General features: G+C 42.7%; 1 protein-coding gene and 1 long non-coding RNA gene across 2 annotated transcripts in view; one reads left to right on the top strand and one right to left on the bottom strand.

The window, feature by feature from the left end:
• Window positions 1-21844, top strand: part of bub1.L (BUB1 mitotic checkpoint serine/threonine kinase L homeolog) — a 37327-nt gene that overhangs the window by 4989 nt on the left and 10494 nt on the right. Inside the window, 12 exon segments of the mRNA NM_001088647.1 lie at window positions 8-51; window positions 586-686; window positions 1837-1898; window positions 1993-2186; window positions 2810-2961; window positions 4672-5024; window positions 5407-5465; window positions 5765-5899; window positions 13127-13240; window positions 13952-14057; window positions 14137-14209; window positions 18125-18302. Of these exon segments, the coding sequence (NP_001082116.1) occupies window positions 8-51; window positions 586-686; window positions 1837-1898; window positions 1993-2186; window positions 2810-2961; window positions 4672-5024; window positions 5407-5465; window positions 5765-5899; window positions 13127-13240; window positions 13952-14057; window positions 14137-14209; window positions 18125-18302 (1571 nt within the window).
• LOC121393631 lies at window positions 11008-12012 on the bottom strand. The gene is made up of 2 exons (XR_005961204.1): window positions 11694-12012; window positions 11008-11258 (listed from the first exon to the last, which is right to left on the bottom strand). It is a non-coding gene; the product is annotated as an uncharacterized LOC121393631 (long non-coding RNA).

Here is a 21844-nt window from a genome sequence, read left to right as displayed (position 1 = left end):
AATGCAGAACATTCCAGATCAGGAACTCTCAAGCAAATATAGCAAATCGTGGTAAGTTGTTATTATCCCAAGCTATAGAAAGACAAAAAACCTTTGTGATAAAATTGCTTCTATTAAAGCTGTTTAGCTGGTACAGGCAGTCACTGGGTTACGTATGAGATAGAGTTTGAATTTGTATGTAAGTTGAAACATATACTTTTGCTTATTAAATGCAAACTAGATAGATGTTTGTCTTAACATAGTATTTATTTTTACCTTTCTGTGCTCTGCAGTAGACACGCACCGGAGGGGGATTGGGGCAGGTGGTTTATTAAAGCTAAATGCTAATAAAAGTCAAGCAAACCATAGTATGTTACTGTTCTAGCCTCCGTGTGTAAGGGCAGAGACAGACGCGAAGATTCGGGGAGATTTAGTCGCTGTACTTTGTGTCTGCCATTGAATGGACTAAATATATTCCTGTTACTATGAAACACAAACCGTGGGAAAAGAAAAAGAAAAAAGTACCTTATGTGAAAAATTAAATGTCCCATTTAAATGACACAAACATGAATTAAAACTATTATAATATTTTTTTCCCCCCTCTAGGTGCACCAGTGGAACCCCTTGGGAATTCTCAGATTTTAAATCAAATGAACCCAACTTCAGCATCATCAAATGTGGATCAGTTATCTGTTGCTAAATGTGAGGTAATGACCTCTTGTATCAAGATCCTATTCAATCAATTTACTGCGGTAGTTAAAGGGGAACTCCGCACAAACATAACGTTTTGAAAAGTAAACATAATTTCAAGCAACTTTGCAATATTCATCAATAAAAAATATGCAGACTTTTCATGATTTTTAATGGTTTGGAACAGTTCCCTAAGCCTAGCAACCTGCTCTCCTGCTGATCTGACTACTTTGCTGAGCTGGCTGACTACTGTTACTTTGTATCAACAGCCATCTGTCCTCAACATGCATCCTCCAAACTTCACAATTACCTGCACACGTGATTTCAATAAGGAAAGGAACATCACAGTGCATTGTGGGTTATGTAGTTCCTGTCTGTAAGCGTTGGAGAAGTTATTACAATTTGTAAAATCAGTGTTAAGTCCCTCCTTCCCTGCCAGGATTTCAAATGATGCAGAAAGAGAAGAACTGTTAAACAGCTGGATGTCAGCATAGAAAATGGCATTTATTGATACTTTTTGAAGAAACCGGTAACTGTGATGTGTATATTAGGGGTTTCTGTGTTACGTGGGCCTCTTTATCAAATTTGGAAGCCAGAGTTCCCCTTTAAAGGAAAATGTCACCTTGTTAGTATGGTGGTCTTTATTTGTTATATAGTAGATCATACTTTTATACTTTTGGCCATCCCTGAATTAATGCTGCATGTTCTTTATTAGTTATTTGTAGTTGCTATTTTAGTTTGTTTAATGAATCTCCATCGTGATTTTTATGTGTCCTTTTTATTTCTAAATGACATGGTTTGTTTACATTGTTAATAATTCACTGATCCATGTGGCTAGATGTGGAGACATATGCTACATTTTTAATGGATTCCTATTTAAAAGATCATATTGTAGGTAGGGTATAGTTAACTACACATGTAAGTTTTCGTAACTCTTTATAGTACTGCCCAATAATCGGCAAAGTATATGATGCAGAGGTAGAACTTGTTTGAAAGTGAACCTATATTAACTTGCTAATATTTGTGGGGATACTTGCAGTGTAGCTGCATAGAACCTAATGCAGTATGCATTACATTTCTAAATCAATTACTAATCAGCCATGCAGCATATTTTTTAAATCTGGTTTAAAAGTATTTCAGTGTTTACTCTGCCATCTCATTTTCTAGAGCTCTACACCTTCAGAAAATCACCCTTCTCAAGAATCTGCATGCAATGTTGATAGAAGTGGGTAAGTTGCCCTAACTTTCAACATGCCTGCCCTTTATTTACTTTGTAACCTCCTAATCTAGAATCTACTCCCCTGTACTCTTCTCTTTCTCCAGGAACAAATGGGTCACCATCTCCAAATCAGCAGTGGTTCCTCAGCCTGTGAAATGTGTGGGAGTGGAAGTGAAACAGGTCCCTATGTACTGTAAAGATAAGCTGGTCTGTGCAGATTCTGAGTTGTCGTTTGAGGAATTCCGAGCGAGTATCTACAGAAAGAAATATGAGCAGCGCAGAAAGATGCAGCAGTGGGGTAATTAAGCATTAGGAGTTTTACATATATATTCCCCTTTTATTGGGGTGTTACTACTAATTCTGCCATTTTTGACTGCTTTTCAGTGCATGCTGGTTGCAGGCCAACCATACTGACTCATTTCAGTGGCTGTCTAGTGCTTACTGAGCTGTTGCTGGGCTTTGTTTTGTGTTTTGCTCTTCGTATCCCTTTCTCATCTCTTATAATATAAGGCAGTGATCCCCAACCAGTAGCTTGTGAGCAACATGTTGCTCTCCAACCACTTGGATGTTGCTTTCAGTGTCCTCAAAGCAGGTGCTTATTTTTGAATTCCAGGCTTGAAAGAAAGTTTTAATTGCATAAAAACTAAGTATAGTGCCAAGTAAAGTCTCCTGTATGAAGCTAGTTCACATATAGGCTACCAAATAGCCAATCACAGTCCTTATTTGGCACCCCAAGGGACTTTTTTATGTTTGTGTTGCTCCCCAACTCTTTTTACATTTGAATGTGGCTCACAGGTAAAATAGGTTGGGGACCCCTGATATAAGGGATTCTCTCCTTCTCTGCAGAATGTTCAGATTCAAACTCCACACCTCTATTTGTCAGCTTGACATTTATATTTTGTTATTTTCTGTGCTTATCAGAGGAAGAAGAAAGGAAATACAAGAAATTTAAGGAGGAAGCGGCTCTCCAGGAACAACTGTTAAAGCAGAAGATGGAGCAGCTGAGCAGTCTGCTGCATGTCCAGGGAAGGCAGGAGGTGCTGCCCCAAAATACTGCTAGGCAAATGCCTGAGGTAAGTTCAATGCTGTATAATCCTGCTACAACAAAATATCTTATTTTGAACTGTCATAGGTTTGTTCTCACTTTTTTTTGCCTTGTTAAAGGAAACCTGTAGGATATGTGAAATCAATCTTGTAGGCAAATATGAATAATATATGGTGCTGGTTAAAAACTATAATTTACTTTAAAAATGGTCCATCTATTGGATCTCTTCATAGCTTTACTATGGTCCCTGTCTGTGTTTCAAATGAGTGGTGGTAAATGTTCTAATGGTCCCTGCCAGAAGCAGTAGGAAGGGGGATAGCCAATCGCAGCCCTGCATTCACACTAGAAAAGCAGGTGTTAGTCCCCTTTCAGGTAGGGATGCACCGAATCCACTATTTTGGATTTGGCCGAGCCCCGGAATCCTTCACGAAAGATTCGGCCGAATCCCAGCCGAATCCGAACCCTAATTTGCATATGCTAATTAGGGGTGGGAATGGGAAACAAATTATTTCCTTGTTTTGTGACAAAAAGTCACGTGATTTCCCTCCCTGCCCCTAATTTGCATATGCAAATTAGGGTTCGGATGGGCAAAAGGGTTCGGCCAAATCCTTCTGAAAAAGGCCGAATCCTGGATTCGGTGCATCCCTACTTTCAGGTCAGCCTAACTGGTTCCTATCCTACAGTGCCACCAAGCTCCTCTGCACAACCTGGAAAATGGCACAAATGGGTGGGACTAGTAGGGTTTTTGCAAAAACTTTCAATAAATCAACACTACTTTTTTAAGCACTTTCCTTCTGTATATTCCTGTTTTTCACACAATATGTCTCCTTTAATGGAGTCCTCCACATAATTAAAAGTAATTCTTGGTAACTTTCCAATATACAGTACAGTAAATGTAATTGCAAGCAGTATTTCTTTATCCCATTCCGTTCTCATGGCTGATTCCTAAAACAATGTAGCAAATCAAAAATCCTTCAATTTATTGTATCCGCTTTTATCAGCTGGTGTGTGCAACAATTGTTTCAGAAATCGGGAATGCAGGTGATGTAAACTGATACTGTTTCGGTTGCAATGAAAAAAAAATCTGTACATTCTAGTATATTGTAAAGTTGCTTAGAATAACATTTATTTTCTTTCACTAAGCAAATAGTTTTTGGATGGAGGCCCTTCAATATTTTCAGGAGTGTATCTTAAGGACTTGCTGCCCACACTGAAATGGCAGGCAGCGCAGTAATGATATTTGTCTGGGATATTCACTGGCTTACCCACTGCCAGGCATTAACCTCTGCTGCTTCCCTGGGCAGTGCTCCATCTATTGTTGTCTGCCAGCTCTGCTCCCCTAGGGCCCTCCCTTGCATCTATAGTCACTGGGTGACCAGCCATGTTGCTCTTATTGTTAGCCACTGCTTACAGCCCACACTTCCCCCTAATTGGTAAATATTACGAGTGCTTTGTGTGCAAAATTAAAATGTGGTAATTTGTGTTGGTGGCACTGCATGTGCTCCATGCTCTTTGGGCCAATAGACTGCACGAGGGCCAGAGCTATGGCAGGCAATGTTGATCTCATGGAAGGGTCTTCTATCGCCAGAATTTTACAGTATCCTATGCCTTAGTTACTTCATTTCTAATGTTATTCCTATGTGGTTTTAGTTTAGACACTCGAAGTAACAGTTACGCACTTGTCTTGATCTTGTCTGGTAAAGTAAAGTAAATGGATTGCTTTTCTTTTCCTACTCAGGTCCCCCAGACTACAAATAGCCATTTTTCTATATCAAGTGGGCCAATAACTCAAAATCTTCCAGAATCGGAAACACAAGCTTCCCTTATATCTGTACCAATATCTGTACCTACCTCTCTATCTGCTCCTGCTATGCCACAAATGGCTTCCTCCAGCATGTCTTCTTTTGGGAGAAAGGGGTGCCCAGCTGCTGCTGAAGAGTGGATGCCAGCTCCAGTGGATCAGAACTCTGTTCTCTCTGCAGCAGCACCACATGTTCCAAGGGCTCGTGTGTCTGAACAAAGTATCCTAAACAAATCCCAATCAAATCTTGACAGATCGACGGCCACTGTTCTTGAAATGTCCAAACAAGTGTAAGTATTACACTAATAGAATATGGGTATTAACTGCCAAAACCTTATTGACCCCCTTACCCTTATATCATATAAATTTATATTCAACAAATATTTGCATTCCTGAAACAGTTTCTTCTTTCCTTTTTTGCTTTGACCAAGGTTATATCTATTTGTGATTAGGTGGCAGTGAATTGGGGTACAGCTTTATTACCCCTATTTTGTTATATTAAAAAAAGCTTTAAATCCTTTGCATTTGGTTGTGGCCTGTGGAATCCCAAAATCTGAAAAAGTGTGCCATTGTAGGACTGATGTTTTGGAAAAGTCACTGAAAACTAAATGTATGTATATAAACATATCTGTATGAACACTGAAAGACACTCTCTTGTTCTTATATTAAAAGCTGCCAAGACACCAGTTCAATAGTACAAGGTCTCAGAGTCCAGCCTGGGAAAAAGGAAGGTAACCCTTACTTTTGGTTTATATTTTATATGTATCTCTTTCTGTTTTATGGATAAAAAGATATTGTAAAGGCTAATGTCATGCTGTATTATGGCACCACATCACCACCTCTGGTAATTGGCTGTAGGTCGCTGTACTTTGAGTCAGGATGGGGCTAAATTTCTATGTTGTTGGTGGAAATGTTGGGATGCCTAGACGGGGTCGTTTACTTTCGGCACCTTACTAATGTGCAAGATGTGATCACACGGCATCACAGAGGAGATATTGATAACCATATGTTGTGCTTTTGTTTCTTCCAGTATCTGCAGTCGGAAACTCGTCTGGGTATTTAGCAAATACATCACATGTAACACCGAACACTTCTTTGGGCTTGGTGCAGGCAACTCCATCCAAAGTATTGCCTTCACCCACTGTCAATACTAAAGAAGCACTTGGTAAGTGTTTTTTTTTTTTTGGTTTGCGCTTGTTAAAGGGGTAGTTCACCTTCAAACAATTAGATGTTTTCCGATAGATCACCAGAAATAACTACTTTTTCCAATTACTTTTTATTTTCTACGTGTCACCGGTTTTCTAATATTTATTTATTTTTTCTTCTACAGAGCAGCTCTAGAAAGGGGGGGGTCGCCGACCCAGTGTAAACTGTTCTAAATTGATACATTTCTTATCTTTGTCCCTGCTGAGTAGAATCTCTGGGTTTCATTACAGGCAGCTGTTAGACTTGATACAATAGTTGCTTATACTCCAGAGATGCAGCTGAGAAATGTATCAACTAAATGGTGCAAAAGAGAGATTTTTGTACTTACCGTTAAATCTTTTTCTCTTGTCCTATATTGGGGGACACAGGCACCATGGGGATGAAGATCCTGCAGCTGGAGATGGACACTATGTTGCAAAAGATGACTCCTCCTCCTCCTGCTCTGGGCTTCATCCCCTGCCTCCTCCTATTACTCTCAGTTTCAACCGAAGAAGGAGCAGAATAGCCCAAAAAGACAGAAGCAAAAAACAGCAACAACACCCGAGTACAACTGGAAAAAACTCAGATCAAAAGGAACTAACAACTATTTATACAATCACATAAACAGAATGTGAAAACAGTGTCAGAATCGGGAGGGAAGGCCTGTGTCCCCCAATATAGGACAAGAGAAAAAGATTTAACGGTAAGTACAAAAATCTCTCTTTCTCTTGCCTAAATTGGGGGACACAGGCACCATGGGGATGTCCCAAAGCACCCCAAAAGGGCAGGACACTGAAAAAAGGTGGCTAGCGAACAACAGCGCTTAGCACCTTCCTCCCAAAGGCAGCGTCAGCTGAAGCGTGTGTGTGGAGCCTGTAGAAGCGAGTGAAGGTATGAAGAGATGCCCAAGTGGCCGCTTTACAGATTTGATCCGCAGAAGCATGGTGTCGGAAAGCCCAAGAAGTGCTGACAGAACGTGTAGAGTGCGCTGTTACACGAAGTGGAGGATCCTTCCCCTTGACAGTGTAAGCTCTGGAAATGATGGCTCGAATCCATTTTGACAACGTAGACTTGGCGGCCTTGGCACCGCGTCTGGGGCCAGCAGGTATAATGAAAAGAGCATCCGATCTTCTGATGCCCTCCGTGGCCTTGAGATAACAGGAAATAGCCCTGACGACATCCAGCGTGTGGAGTTTGTTCTCAACGGGACCCTTAGGGTTCGGACATAAGGAGGGAACAACAATGTCCTGGTTGAGGTGGAATTCTGAGACGACCTTGGGCAAAAATTCCGGAGTGGGCCTGAGAACCACTTTGTCCATGTGTAGTACCGTGTAGGGCGATCTGCATGACAGTGCCGCAAGGTCGGAAACCCTCCTAGCCGAGGTGATGGCCAAAAGGAATACAACCTTTTCAGTGAGTGTGGACAGAGGTAGCTGGTCCAATGGTTCGAATGGGTCCTCCTGTAGGGCGGAAAGAACCAGATTGAGGTCCCAAGGTGGAATTGGGCAACGATATGGTGGTATGATACGGGTTGCTCCTTGCAGGAAGGTTTGAATGTTGGGATGCAGGGCCAGTTTCTTCCGAAGGAGAATAGACAGCGCCGACACCTGCACCTTCAGAGAACTCAGCGCTAAACCCTTTGCCAGTCCGTCTTGTAGAAAGGAGAGAGTTTCCCGGTCCCCCGCTATCTGGGGGTTAAGGTCTCTGTGCTCGCACCACGATATGAAAGTCTTCCATACCCTATGGTATATTTTAGCCGAGACGGGCTTACGTACGCGAAGCATAGTGGGAATCGCCTCCACAGGAGCTCCAGAGTTCTGTAGAATCAAGGCTTCAAGAGCCACGCCGTTAAAGCCCACAGATGAGAATTCGGGTGGACAAGAGGACCCTGGGTGAGAAGGTCTATCCGATGCGGAAGATGGAAGGGTTCGTCTGCCGCCATGTTCACAATGTCCGCGAACCACGCCCTTCTGGGCCAGAACGGAGCCACCAGAATGGTTGGAGTTCCTTCTCTCTTTATTTTCTTGACGACCTTTGGCAGGAGAGCGAGAGGGGGAAAGACGTAAACCCTGGAGAAGCGCCAGGGAATCACGAGGGCGTCTACTGCGTGGGCCAGGGGATCCAGGCTTCTTGAGACGAACCGCTGGACTTGTCTGTTGGTTCTGGACGCCATGAGGTCGATCTCGGGCAGCCCCCACTTTTCCACTATGAGGCAGAACACGTCGTGGTGGAGGCCCCATTCCCTGTGATCGATGGTCTCCCTGCTCAGATAGTCGGCTATCCAATTGTCCACTCCGGGAATGTGGACCGCGGATAACGCTGGAACATTGGTCTCCGCCCACCGAAGGATCACCTGAGCTTCCTTGAGAGCTTTGAGACTTCTTGTTCCGCCCTGATGATTTATGTAAGCCACGGCCGTCACATTGTCGGACTGTATCCGCACCGGTAGGCCCCGTAGTAGCGGTGCCGTGCGTTCGAGGGAGTAGCGTATCGCTCTGAGCTCCAGAAGGTTGATGGGTAGTTTCGTTTCTTCCGGAGTCCAAAGGCCCTGTACAGTGGTTTGGCCTACGACTCCGCCCCACCCGCGTAGACTGGCATCTGTGGTGAGGACCGTCCAGTGATGGGGTGGGAATAGTTTTCCCTGAGATGTCCGAAGCGGGTGGAGCCACCAGCGAAGAGAAAGCTGCACATGGCTCGGAATGTGAATCCGGCGATCGAGGTTGGTTCGATCTCTGCGTTGGTGGAGAAGGATGGTGTGTTGGAGAGGTCTGGTGTGGGCTTGCGCATACGGAATGGCCGGGAAGGAGGCAACCATCGTGCCTAGAGTCTGCATGGCTGCTCGAAGGGGAATGCGGTTGGGCCCCATGAGAGATCGAATACGTTTCTGAAGGAGTTCGGCCTTGGCTCGTGGTAGGAAGGCTTTCCCTTGTCTGGAGTCCAGGATGAGGCCCAGGTACTCTATAGATTGAGTTGGGCGAAGTTTCGACTTGTTGAAGTTGATCGTCCAGCCAGGGTGGTCAGGCTCTGCAGGACGCGGGACGTGTGAAGGAGGGTTACTGGTGCGGAGGGACCCTTGACCAAGAGATCGTCCAAATAGGGGATGACGGAGATTCCCGAGAGTCTGAGGTCCTCCAACGCCGCCGCCATTACCTTCGTAAACGTGCGTGGAGCCGAGGACAGACCGAATGGAAGAGCTACAAACTGCCAATGCTGTCCATTCACGTAGAATCTGAGGAAGCCGTGATGAGCTGGGTGAATCGGTACATGAAGATATGCGTCCTTGATGTCGATGACTGTCATGAACTCGTTTTCTTCCATGGACGATAGCACCGATTGGATCGATTCCATTTTGAAATGGCATTTCCTGACGAAGGGATTGAGATCCTTGAGGTCTAAGACGGGTCTGAGGGAACCGTCTTTCTTGGGAACCATGAAGAGGTTGGAATAGTAGCCTCTTCTTCTGGCCTTTGGAGGAACGGGTTGTATGGTTCCCGCTAAGGCGAGGTCTTGTATGACTGAGAGGAAGTTGTTTCTGTCGGAGTCTTTGGCCGGCAGTCTGGATATAAAAAATCGGTGGGGTGGTGTCTGAGTGAAGTCTATCAGGAGTCCCTGTGACACCACCCTGAGGACCCACTGGTCCTGAATCTTGTTGTGCCACACCTCTCGAAAGGATTTGAGTCGGCCTCCTAAGGGTATCCCTTCGGGAGGGGGCGCACCTTCATGCAGCGTGAGATTTGTCTTGAGAGGATTTGGAGGTAGACTTGGATGTAGACCAAGGCTGTCTTTGCTTGCTCTGGAAGCGGGAGCGAAAGTTAGAAGTGGATTTGTCAGGTTGCGTCTTGGACCTTTGACCTTGTCTGAAGGGACGAAAAAATGGTCTCCTTTTGAACGGTGGCCTCTTGGGTCGAGTTTGAGGGAGAAGGGTGCTCTTACCCCCGGTCGCTTGAGAAATTATCTTATCAAGTTCGGCCCCGAAGAGCAGTTTTCCTTGGAATGGTATGCTGACTAGGGAACGTTTGGATGTTAGGTCAGCGGACCAAGTCTTTAACCAGAGAAACCTGCGAGCGGCTACAGACTGAGCTGAAGCTTGAGCAACCATCCGCGCTGCGTCAAGAGCTGCGTCTCCAATGTATGTAGTGGCGTCTGCTATTTGGGAAAGCAAAATGTCTGCAGCAGGTTCCTCCGAACCAATGAGTTGTGCCACCTGTTCCACCCAGACTTCCATGGCCTTCGCCACCCAGGCTATAGCGAAAATGGGGCGAAAGGCGGAACCTGAAGCTGTGAAGGTGGATTTGCAGAAACCTTCGAGACGCTTGTCAATGGGGTCTTTAAATGCGGCCGCATCAGCAACCGGAATGGTAGTATTTCTGGATAGTCTGGAAACGGGAGGATCCACTGCGGGAGGCGAGGACCAGAGGTCGATGCATTCCCGTGGAAATGGATAAGTCTGTGTGAAGCGTTTGGAAAGTTGCACCCTGTGGTCAGGAGCTTTCCATTGGGACTTGATAATTTCGTCAAGCTGTTCGTATGCTGGGAACACACATGCGCTCTTCTTGTGTCTCTTAAAAATGTTTTTCGCTGGTTCGACAGAGGCAGCCGAATCTTCAATGTTAAGTGTGTTTAGTACGGCTTGAATGAGGCCCTCAACCTCCCCTTGGGTTCTGGGAGTGTCGACATCCAGATCAGGGTGGTCCTGATCAGAGTCCTCTGCAGACAAGGCCTGACCTTCCTCATCGGAGGGGCTGAGGAGTTCCCCCGGAGAGTCTGGAGGGGAGAGAGCACGACGCTTTGAGGTCCCTGGACGGGAGTCAGAATGAGAGGGTTGAGATAAACGCTCAAGAACTTTGTCTAAGGTCTCGGGTATGCGGGCCAGGTGTTGGATGCCTGCAAGTGAGAGGGATAAGGCCCTAAGTAGATCAGAGTCTGAATTTGTTGCCTGTGTAAGAGGCAGTGTTTCAGGATTTCTGCAGGCCCCACACAAAGAATCAGCCGAGGCTGAGGTAAATTTTGCTTTACAATTTGAGCAGGCTAAAAAGGTGACCTGTGGGTGTGTTTGAGCTGAGGACTTGTTGGTCCTGGGCTCCAAGTGGCAGGGGAGTGGAGACAGGCACAAAATTGCAGAGGTGCTGTAGAAATGGCCTGCAGAGAGAGGAGAGATAAAAAGGGGTGATCCCTCAGTCCCATGCTCCCTGGGTAGCTTTTAAAAGTATAATACAAAACACTGTTACAGAGTAAGCCAGAGAGTGTAACTTGCCTGAAAGAGGGTTGAACAGGAGCTGATGGGAAGCGGAGTAGAGGGCAGCTACAAGGGAGCTGTAGGTAGGCGCGCTCCAGAGACTCTGCATAGGAGAGACGGAAGGGTAAAGTAGAGGGTTTAAGGAGAGAGAATAATTTGCTGCTTCCCCTGTCCGCCCCGTGATGTAAGCCAGAGCCGAGTAGCAATGCTGCTAAAAACAAACCTGCTCCGCAGTTGGAAGAGAAGGGATCCGCCGTGCTGTGTCTGAGGGTGACGGGCGGGAAGAGAATAGAGGCGCCGGATATGAAGGGGCGTGTGCGCTGTGATGGAACGCATATGCGTGTCACAGGAAGAAAGGGCGCGAACAAAGGCGCCGCGCGCCAGAAGTCAGGAGGGAGAGGGGAGTGGAACGCAGAAGTGCGTGTCACAGAGAGTAGAGCGCGGAATGGCGCCAGGGGAACGGAGCGCTAAGAAGAGTGCAGGAGGGGGGGGGTTGCTAATAAAACAAATAAATAAATAAGTAGAAAAAAGTACTCACCTGATAAAAAATGCCAGCTGAAGAGTGCCCTGAGTAGAAAGACCCCTGAGAAGAAAGAACACACAGATAAATATATAAATACACAGCTGTGAAATATATATGTATATGTATGTTATTATACACTCAGGAGAGTGTATATCACTGCTGCAGACCTCCGTAGAGCGGGAAGACAGTGCAGGGGTGAGGAGCAAGCCTGCAGACCTCCGTAGAGCGGGAAGGCTGAAGGGCAGATAGGATGAAGCTGGAGAGGCTCTTGAATAAATTCAGTGGCCTCTAATCGTGGCGAGATCTTAGACCTGGGGCCCTGATCCGTGCTCCAGCCACATTGTGTCTTCTCCTTCTGAGGACACTAAAAGAAACTGAGAGTAATAGGAGGAGGCAGGGGATGAAGCCCAGAGCAGGAGGAGGAGGAGTCATCTTTTGCAACATAGTGTCCATCTCCAGCTGCAGGATCTTCATCCCCATGGTGCCTGTGTCCCCCAATTTAGGCAAGAGAAATTGTAACAGTTCAGAATCTGCACCTGAATTACTGAACTGCCAGACACGAACATTCAACTTTAAACTTAGATTTTGAAAAAATTGAAAAAAGTGTTTGGAAGGAGAACAACCGCTTTAAATTATATATAAAAAGAAAAAATATCACAATAGAAACAAGTATTTTTCCCATGGGTGCAGGTATATGTGAATTTAGTCTCTCATAGAGTCGGTCCTCCTGGCTGCGTTTTTATTACCTCCTATAATAAGCCAGTATCACATTATAGGCAAATATTTTTCTATTTAGTGTTGTATGCTCACACTTTCATTTTCTTCGTCAGTTTGCTCATTGTGTTTATAAAACTCTCTGTACACTAGAACATTTGCTTGTTATAGCATATTAGCCTGCTTTAGCATCCTAGGTGGTGGGCAAATGATCCTCTTTATTAATTTTGAGTCTCTGACCAATGATTGAATCACAATAGAAGCCTATGCAGGACTGCTGGGAGTGGACTGTATTAACAGACCAGTGTAGTCCTTGTATTTCAAAACCTGCCCAGTAGATATCTGGCCAGCCAGATAATCTACAGTCTCATAGCAGATAACAGACAAAACACCATTGTATTGGACAGAGCTTATCACTTATTTGCTATGTAACCTGTGCCTTTTTGCCAGCTTGAATGGCTGCCCCCATGGCTACACAGCAGCTTATTTATATAAACGATAGTAGTCTTTTCTGAAGCAAACCCACAGCTTTTACTAGTGCATGCTAACCATATATTATATGTTAATTACTTTAAAATGCTTTAATTAGTTGGTGTTACTGTTCCTTTAATATTCTCTGGTGCAAACTGAGACACGTGTGAGGGTTAATTAATATTTGTATTGTGATTTAGACAAGCACAATCTGCCCAAAGCACCAGGTGTAGACTGATCCTGATCTGCTGTTTGTCCTTAAGGGTTTATAATGGACATCTTCCAAACATCCACACTCCCAGATAATGTGGAAGAAGAAGAGGAGGAAACCCAAGATGAAATTGACCAGGAGTTTGAAGCCTTTTGTCGAAATGACAGTAAGTGTCTTCTCTATTGCAATCAGTGGGGTAAGTCATTAAGATGCTCAGCAGAGCTCTGTATAAAGCGTCCAAGATTGGAGACCCTTTTACTATTTCTACTGCAAAGGGCTCTTCAAAGAAATCTAAGCTTTTTCCAATGCAACAGAATGGTCAGTACATGGATGGGGTGCAACAGTAGATCTACGGAAGCTAGAGTCCTGCGCGGGTCCATTTTTTAGAACCTGTACATGACCCATACCCACAACCAGCAACCCGCATTCTTTCCCGTTAGCCCCGCTACCCGACCCTCGAGTACCTTATCCGCGACCCGCTGACCATCAAGAATCAGGAAGTGCTGTCATTTTAAACTGGAAGTGACATCATCGGAATTAAGCATTCTCAGGAAAAGGAGTAAAAATATTTTTTATTGAGAAGGCCCGACCCGCGTATATACCCCCCCCCCCCCACAAACTTCAACCCGCAGTGTACCGCAGATTTTTGCGGGTAAGCCGCGGGTACCCGACCAGCTGCAGGACTCTAACTGAAGCAGAGATTTTGGCCACTTGTCTAAAAAACTTGTTAGAGAAGGTCCTATAAGTACATATCGTTTTAGCTTCACAGGAACTTCATGAAAAAAGGTCATAGTAAAATTTAAAGTAATAAGTATATTTTCTACATGTTTATTCCTGATCTGCTTTTAATGTTCTTGTTACGTGAATTATTTTGTAGACAAAACGGGTCCTAACACTGTTGGCTTCCCGGTACTGCCCAATGTCGCCCCTGCATTGCCATCAGACTTCTGTATCTTCGAAGACAACGTGGGCAAATTGAACGAGTAAGTGCACACATTTTCTTCAACATTTATCCTTGTTATCCTGGGTGCCACACTGTGCTGATGTTTTTGTTTTTCACAGCTTACAGAGCAAACCAGTAGAAGTAAAATCACTCCGCGAACGCCCTGCACTGAGACCACCTTTGAAATCTAATGTAAGTGTGTTTATTGGAGGGAAGGGCCTTTTAAATTTCTCTCTGCTAACCAACCTGCAATCCTCTTGCTGCTGAACATCCGTTCTTGGCAACTTATTGCAATCAATAAATGTTAGTCAATGGGGTAAAGACTGCGCTCTGTCCAAAACGTGGGAAAGAAAGCTGCACCAAAATTCAATCTATGGATCCACTCGTCCACATACAATTCGAAGGAAAACAGGGGGGATGAAAGGTGCGCTGGGAATACCTGTAGAGAAAGGAAGACAGGGCCTATCTGGCGTAATATCCTCTGTACACTTTAGCAGATATTAGATAGTCGGATCTACTCACATTCGTGGAATATTCATATCGCAAAAAGGAATCTGATCGCGTATGCCTTCAGTGTAAGGTTAGTTTGCGGCTGGCGTGTCTGGTCAGGTTTTGTGCCTCGAGTATGTGTAGAAATGGCTTAATAGACCGCTATCTGGATCGCATTTGGATCGACCTCTGCGGGGTTGGATTAGCGGCACTTGCTGGGGTTTAGATCAGGTCGCGGTCCGGTTTCTAAACTGGCAATGTTTCGGTGTTTCCCGCAAATAAACAAGTCGGCGTTCTCCTCCACGCGGTCTTCACTCTCGTCTGGGGATGCTGTCGGCGCTGTCTTCCACTTCTCCACTGGGTGTTTAAGCTCAAAGGGGTTTGTAGCAAAATGAATCTACGGCAGTATTTTTTGCCTTTAAAGAATTTATTAAAGTTAAGTATTTATAACACAGTACAATGCCCAACGCGTTTCGTATATAGTTATACTTCCTCAGGGGCTGATTTCCCATGTTGCTTCACAGAGGTGTTTTTATCCCTTCCGTGGGAGGTTCTCTTAATTAAAAATGCAAATCACATTTATTTAATCATGCCATATAAAATAGATTATATAATAATAATAAAATACAATATATAATAAAACAAACTTAAAAAATTTATCTTTTAAGAAGCATTTAATATCGATGTCAATATTTAGGCCTTTGGGGGTTAATGTCTTTAATTTATGGATCCAGTAAGTCTCTTCCTGTGATATTACTTTGGTCATGTCACTCCCACGCCAATGGTTCTTTTTAAGCTATATTCCCATAAAAGTTAGTTGTGTGGGATCTGAATTATGATGTGTTTTAAAGTGTGCGGGGACACTATGAGTAGTCATGCCTTTTTGTATGTTATTTACATGTTCGCGTATTCTAGTTTTCAGACTTCTGGTAGTTCTCCCCACATATTGTAACATACATGGACATTGTAATAAATATATTACGTTTTTATTATTGCAAGTAATTGTATCTTTTATGTCGAATGTTTCTTTTGTTACATTAGAATTAAAATTAAACGATTTTCTTGTATTGTTTTTGCATGTTTTACAAGCTTTACAACTGCCGCATGAATAAAATCCCTTTTTTCCACTACTGAGAAATGTATCGTTTTTTGCTTCATTAAGAGGTAAACAGCTTGGTACTAACATTTGTCTTATGGTTTGAGGTCTTCTATAAATTACCTTAGGTTTTTCGGTTAGGAAAAAAAAAAAAAAATTTCACAAGAAAACTGTATTTCGTTTATCACTACATTTAATAATTCGAATAAAAATTTGGAACGAATAATAAATAAACATTGGCATATCTTAAAAAATGATAGGGATTTGTCTGGATTCCTAACCGAAAAACCTAAGGTAATTTATAGAAGACCTCAAACCATAAGACAAATGTTAGTACCAAGCTGTTTACCTCTTAATGAAGCAAAAAACGATACATTTCTCAGTAGTGGAAAAAAGGGATTTTATTCATGCGGCAGTTGTAAAGCTTTGTAAAACATGCAAAAACAATACAAGAAAATCGTTTAATTTTAATTCTAATGTAACAAAAGAAACATTCGACATAAAAGATACAATTACTTGCAATAATAAAAACGTAATATATTTATTACAATGTCCATGTATGTTACAATATGTGGGGAGAACTACCAGAAGTCTGAAAACTAGAATACGCGAACATGTAAATAACATACAAAAAGGCATGACTACTCATAGTGTCCCCGCACACTTTAACACACATCATAATTCAGATCCCACACAACTAACTTTTATGGGAATATCGCTTAAAAAGAACCATTGGCATGGGAGTGACATGACCAAAGTAATATCACAGGAAGAGACTTACTGGATCCATAAATTAAAGACATTAACCCCCAAAGGCCTAAATATTGACATCGATATTAAATGCTTCTTAAAAGATTAATTTTTTAAGTTTGTTTTATTATATATTGTATTTTATTATTATTATTATATAATCTATTTTATATGGCATGATTAAATAAATGTGATTTGCATTTTTAATTAAGAGAACCTCCCACGGAAGGGATAAAAACACCTCTGTGAAGCAACATGGGAAATCAGCCCCTGAGGAAGTATAATTATATACGAAACGCGTTGGGCATTGTACTGTGTTATAAATACTTAACTTTAATAAATTCTTTAAAGGCAAAAAATACTGCCGTAGATTCATTTTGCTACAAACCCCTTTGAGCTTAAACACCCAGTGGAGAAGTGGAAGACAGCGCCGACAGCATCCCCAGACGAGAGTGAAGACCGCGTGGAGGAGAACGCCGACTTGTTTATTTGCGGGAAACACCGAAACATTGCCAGTTTGGAAACCGGACCGCGACCTGATCTAAACCCCAGCAAGTGCCGCTAATCCAACCCCGCAGAGGTCGATCCAAATGCGATCCAGATAGCGGTCTATTAAGCCATTTCTACACATACTCGAGGCACAAAACCTGACCAGACACGCCAGCCGCAAACTAACCTTACACTGAAGGCATACGCGATCAGATTCCTTTTTGCGATATGAATATTCCATGAATGTGAGTAGATCCGACTATCTAATATCTGCTAAAGTGTACAGAGGATATTACGCCAGATAGGCCCTGTCTTCCTTTCTCTACAGGTATTCCCAGCACACCTTTCATCCCCCCTGTTTTCCTTCCAATCAATAAATGTTGTCTAGGTCATAATATTTTAGGCATTTTATGGTTCACTTCCCCATGTGAAAAATCAGTGAACCTTTACAGAATTCATTTTAGAAGGCCTGCACTGCTTGCATTTTATTTAAAGGGCAAGCCAACCTCAAAATAGTAATTTGCCTAATAAAACATTCTAAGCGACTTTCCAGGATTTGTGTTAACATTTTTAGTTCTTTTAAAGTTATTTGTAAAATTGCTATTGAAAGCAACATTTGCCTAACTCCTAGTTGATACGTTTTAAACAATGTTGCAAAAGTCGTAGTTTCCCAGCAAGGACATGTCTGTTAAGCAACAGTCTTAGCCACCATGACAGAGACTAGAAAGGGGCAATAGCATTTCAATACCAATACATACAAATAACCATAGAAAATGTGTGATGAATGAATATTGAATAGTTGCTTAGAATTACGTATTCTTTTATTGGGCAAAATTTTTTTTTGGGTTCGGATTCCCTTTAAAAGCAATCAGTGGAAATTGGTGCAGACCAGCAATTTAGTCATTTAAATAATGCCGTAACCAACCCCACCATCAAAAGCAGACTAGTTTAATTTTGCAATATAGCTTCTTCTGTGAATCCCTAAACTTAGTGGAATGACTTTTCAGCCATATCAAAACCATTATATTAATATTAATGTAACATTCTCCTATAATTGGCACTGGCTAATGGCCTGTGGTATAAATACAGTTTCCCAATTTCAGTTTGATGAACCATTTTCAAGCAATCAATCATGACTCTTAATTGCACAATGCTGTGGCATTGAAATTCAGTACAATCTAACTTTTTATTTAGCAGTCTGTATGCAATGTACTTGTTACATATTTTAATAGATTGTGTTTATTAAGAACATTATTAGAAATATTCTCACTTTATCATCATAGGAGGAGGTCAAAGCAGCAGAGTCTTTGGTAGATGACAGTACAGTGTGGGCAGTTCGATGCAACAAAACGCTAGCCTCCAGCCCAAACAGCACAGGGGACTTTGCTCTGGCAGCCCGACTTGCATCTACTCCTGCAAACAAGCAGACACAGCCAACATGGCAGACCCTGGAAGATAAAGGTAATACTGTTGCTTCTGTTGCTCAAACTGCCTGTCTGTGTATTCTACATCTATTTGTCAAAGTATATTAACATGCAATATTAAAAAAAAAAAAACTTTCAATCAATGTTTTCTCTTCAATCTAGTAAATAAAAATATACATTTAAGAGAAGTTAAACACTTTCTGTTATTAGTATGATTGCTGCATCAATTACATGTAGTTGGTTGTTACCCCCCCCCCCTTCTCTTTAGTCGTAGGATAAATTCCAGAGAGTATTTTTTTTCCTGTGGTCATGTACCCCACAATTGTTTCAGCCAGCATAATAAAAGTAAGGTTTGATAGCATGAATTAGAATTTACATTAGGTAAAGTAGCTGCCCATTATCTGGCTGTATTGGGAAGCTACTTTCCAGTGGCACAAACTGGAAATGCACCATGTAGGGCAGTTCTTAAAGGAAAACTACACCCCTAAACAAATAGTGTAGCTCTCTAGAAAAATATATTGTATAAAACAGCTCATATTTTAAAACGTGCTTTAAAAAGCTATTTTCATAATAAAAAAATGTGTCCTTGTGTAATCAAAAATGTACACAAAAGTTGCCATTTGAAGTACTAGGGGCCACCTCCTGGCATCATATGATTAATGGTGCACTCAAGCAAACCAAGGGCACACATACATGTTAGGTCACATGAGTCAATTGATGAACAGAGATCTGTATTTTATTCCCACACTTATTCCTGGTACGGTTAGAGCCTAGTCAGGTTATCTCAGATGCAGCACACAGGCGATCACAAAGTAGTGGCTCAAGGTAAAAGATGTAAACGTTTCATAGAAAAAATGTATGTAATGGGATGCTAAAAAAAACAAAAAAAAATTATCCCAAAACTCTATTGTATTCAAAAATCATGTTAAAGAGAGAGTCATACAGACTACATGGTATTCGGCCTTACGCGTTTCATAGCCCCTGGGCATTAATGATCCTCACCAGATCATGCAGATGCCTTACGTGCCAACATATGAAAGTATCGAAAGAATTTAAGTCGACAGTAACAAAAAAGGGCTTTAAGATAAATGACTTTAAATTGTAACACGTCCACAGTGATCTATTTAGTGACCCGTTTGAAGTGTCAGAAGCAATGTAGGGTGCACTAACAGGGCACGAAAAGAATAAGAGAACACGTAGGTCAAATTAAGAATCCAAAAGCTGTTGGAAAAAGTAATCTAACAAGACATTTTTGTGAGGCATGGTAGGAGAGGTGGGGATTTGGTAGGTCTTTAAGCATAAAGGGAGGTGTACTGGATTTTTTATTTGCACATTTGCATAGTCGGCCAGTTTGGGTATAAATCTTCATGATCTGGTGGGGATCATTAATGCCTAAGATTAAGTACCAGGGGCTATGAAACGCTTAACGTGGTTAAGCATTCACTCTTTGGGTGTAGTTGTCCTTTAAACTTCTAGCCCCGCCTCTCCATGTTGTTGGTTTATAGGGGCTCCTTTCCATATCTGTCTTGTACCATCAGACAGGGTGAATACCTCAATTGTGCCTTTGTCTGTCTTATTAATGGAAATCCCATGAAACCAAGCTAGAAAAATTCATTAAGCAGTAATCATGATCCAGCCATGAATCAAATCTTGCCAAGTACTGCATCTGTTTGAGGATATGAGAAAGCAATAGAGCAGTGTTTTTCAACCTTTTTTGAGCCAAGGCACATTTCTTTCATTGAAAAAATCCCGCGGCACACCACCAGCTGAAAATGTGAAAAAAAGCTTATATTAACAATATAAGTGCTATTGTTAATGTAAGCTTTTTTTTAAACATTGATGCATGAGGCAGAAAGTTGTCAGTAAGAAAGTAGAAGGAAACATATATGAAAAGGCCAATTGAACTTTATTATATATCATCTGCAGTCTTTTTACCTGATAAGATTTTCCAAAGCAGGGTAGCGCTGCCCTCTATTTAAGCTGGTTGGGGCAATAGTTCTCTCACGAACACAGAGATTAAATTATTTTGTTATTGTGTTTTTTTGTAATAACACTCCCCCAAATATTTTATAATTGCTGCCAAGACCGTTGGGGTTTTATAAATAAACAATACTGATAATCAAATCTCAAATCTAACTAACTAGATCTGGTGCTTCAGCTAGCAACTGTGCAAAGGGAGAAGCAGGTCACTTATTATTATTTTGTTATTACAAAAAAACACAATAACAAAATAATTTAATCTCTGTGTTCGTGAGAGAATTCTCACATTCATCATTCAAGGCCAGGGTAAGCTTGCTATGCCGGGTACCCACGCTATTGCCCCTACCATCTTAAATAGAGGGCAGCGCTAACCTGCTTTGGAAAATCTTATCAGGTAAAAGTTCAATTGGCCTTTTCATATATGTTTCCTTCTACTTTCTTACTGACAACCTTCTGCCTCATGCATTGCAGCCAGACAGCTAGAAATATGGTTCTCCTTATTACAGCATGGCTAAGCCGCAGGGTCTGCTTCCTTAATATTTTGATAACAGCACTAGCCGTTCACCTGTCAGTCCGTGCACTTCTGCCTTCTGCCTTCACATCGAAGCTGCACGCAGTGCAGCCAGCCAGGGTTGCCAGGTTTTCATTTCAAAACCAGCCAAAGACTATCAAAAAACTAGCCACTGTATAACTCAGTCTGTAGCCTTGTGCCTTTATATGGTCACACCCCTCAGTGACTTCTAATATCCTTATATATATATACCTCCCATCCCCCATATACACTCTGTGCTGCACTTACCTACACTATCCCTGGATGTATACCTCCAATATTAACTCACATATACAGCAAGCAAGAATATGATTGTATCCTGCCTCAATACCCTGTAATGTAACTTAATTCTAAACAGCAGAAACGGAACAGTGCAATTGTCTTCTATCTCTACTCCCCTGAAACAGTTAATTAGAAACAGCAGCAAGCAAGCATAGCCAACAATTAATCTGCTATACCTCCTTAAAGCCCCCCTTTCCAGCAGCCAGTGAATGAATGATCAGTCTTGTGACCTTAACCCGTTAGTTAACTTTAAACAGCAGCCTTCCAGTAAGAGTTTGCACTCCAGAGCAGCAGCAAACAGGCACTGGATGCAGTGCAATCCACCCACATGCATTTATTGAGATAAGTGCACACTCTTACCTGATCTGTGCTGTTTAAAGTTAATTGGTAGAGTGGTTCAGATAAGCTACTATTAGAGGTTTATGCCGGTGCTGCTCCTGCAGGTGTACCTTTGCTAAACTCTGCACACACACAGTCAAACACATGCAGGCCATCGATCTGGTAGGAGGTGAGCTGGGCCAATTGTGAGGGCAGAACGGCGCCACGAGTGAGAGAGACCAGCCCGGGCGTGGCGCTTTGCGCGCCGCCGCCCTGGCCTGCATGCTGCGTGTTCTTCTTCCAGCTCTGCCCCGCCCCCTGGCCGGCGTGCCCCGCCCCTCTCTGAGACTCCCTCTGGCTCTGCCTCTGAGTCCCTTTCCCAACAAGTCTCCGCCTCGGCTCCGCCCATTTTCGTATATCGTGCAGCCAGCTGAGCAGCAGTGTCTGTG

The sequence above is a fragment of the Xenopus laevis genome, chromosome 5L (genome assembly GCF_017654675.1).
Source record: "Xenopus laevis strain J_2021 chromosome 5L, Xenopus_laevis_v10.1, whole genome shotgun sequence".
Taxonomy (NCBI): domain Eukaryota; kingdom Metazoa; phylum Chordata; class Amphibia; order Anura; family Pipidae; genus Xenopus; species Xenopus laevis.
This window is presented reverse-complemented; position numbering and strand designations above follow the sequence as displayed.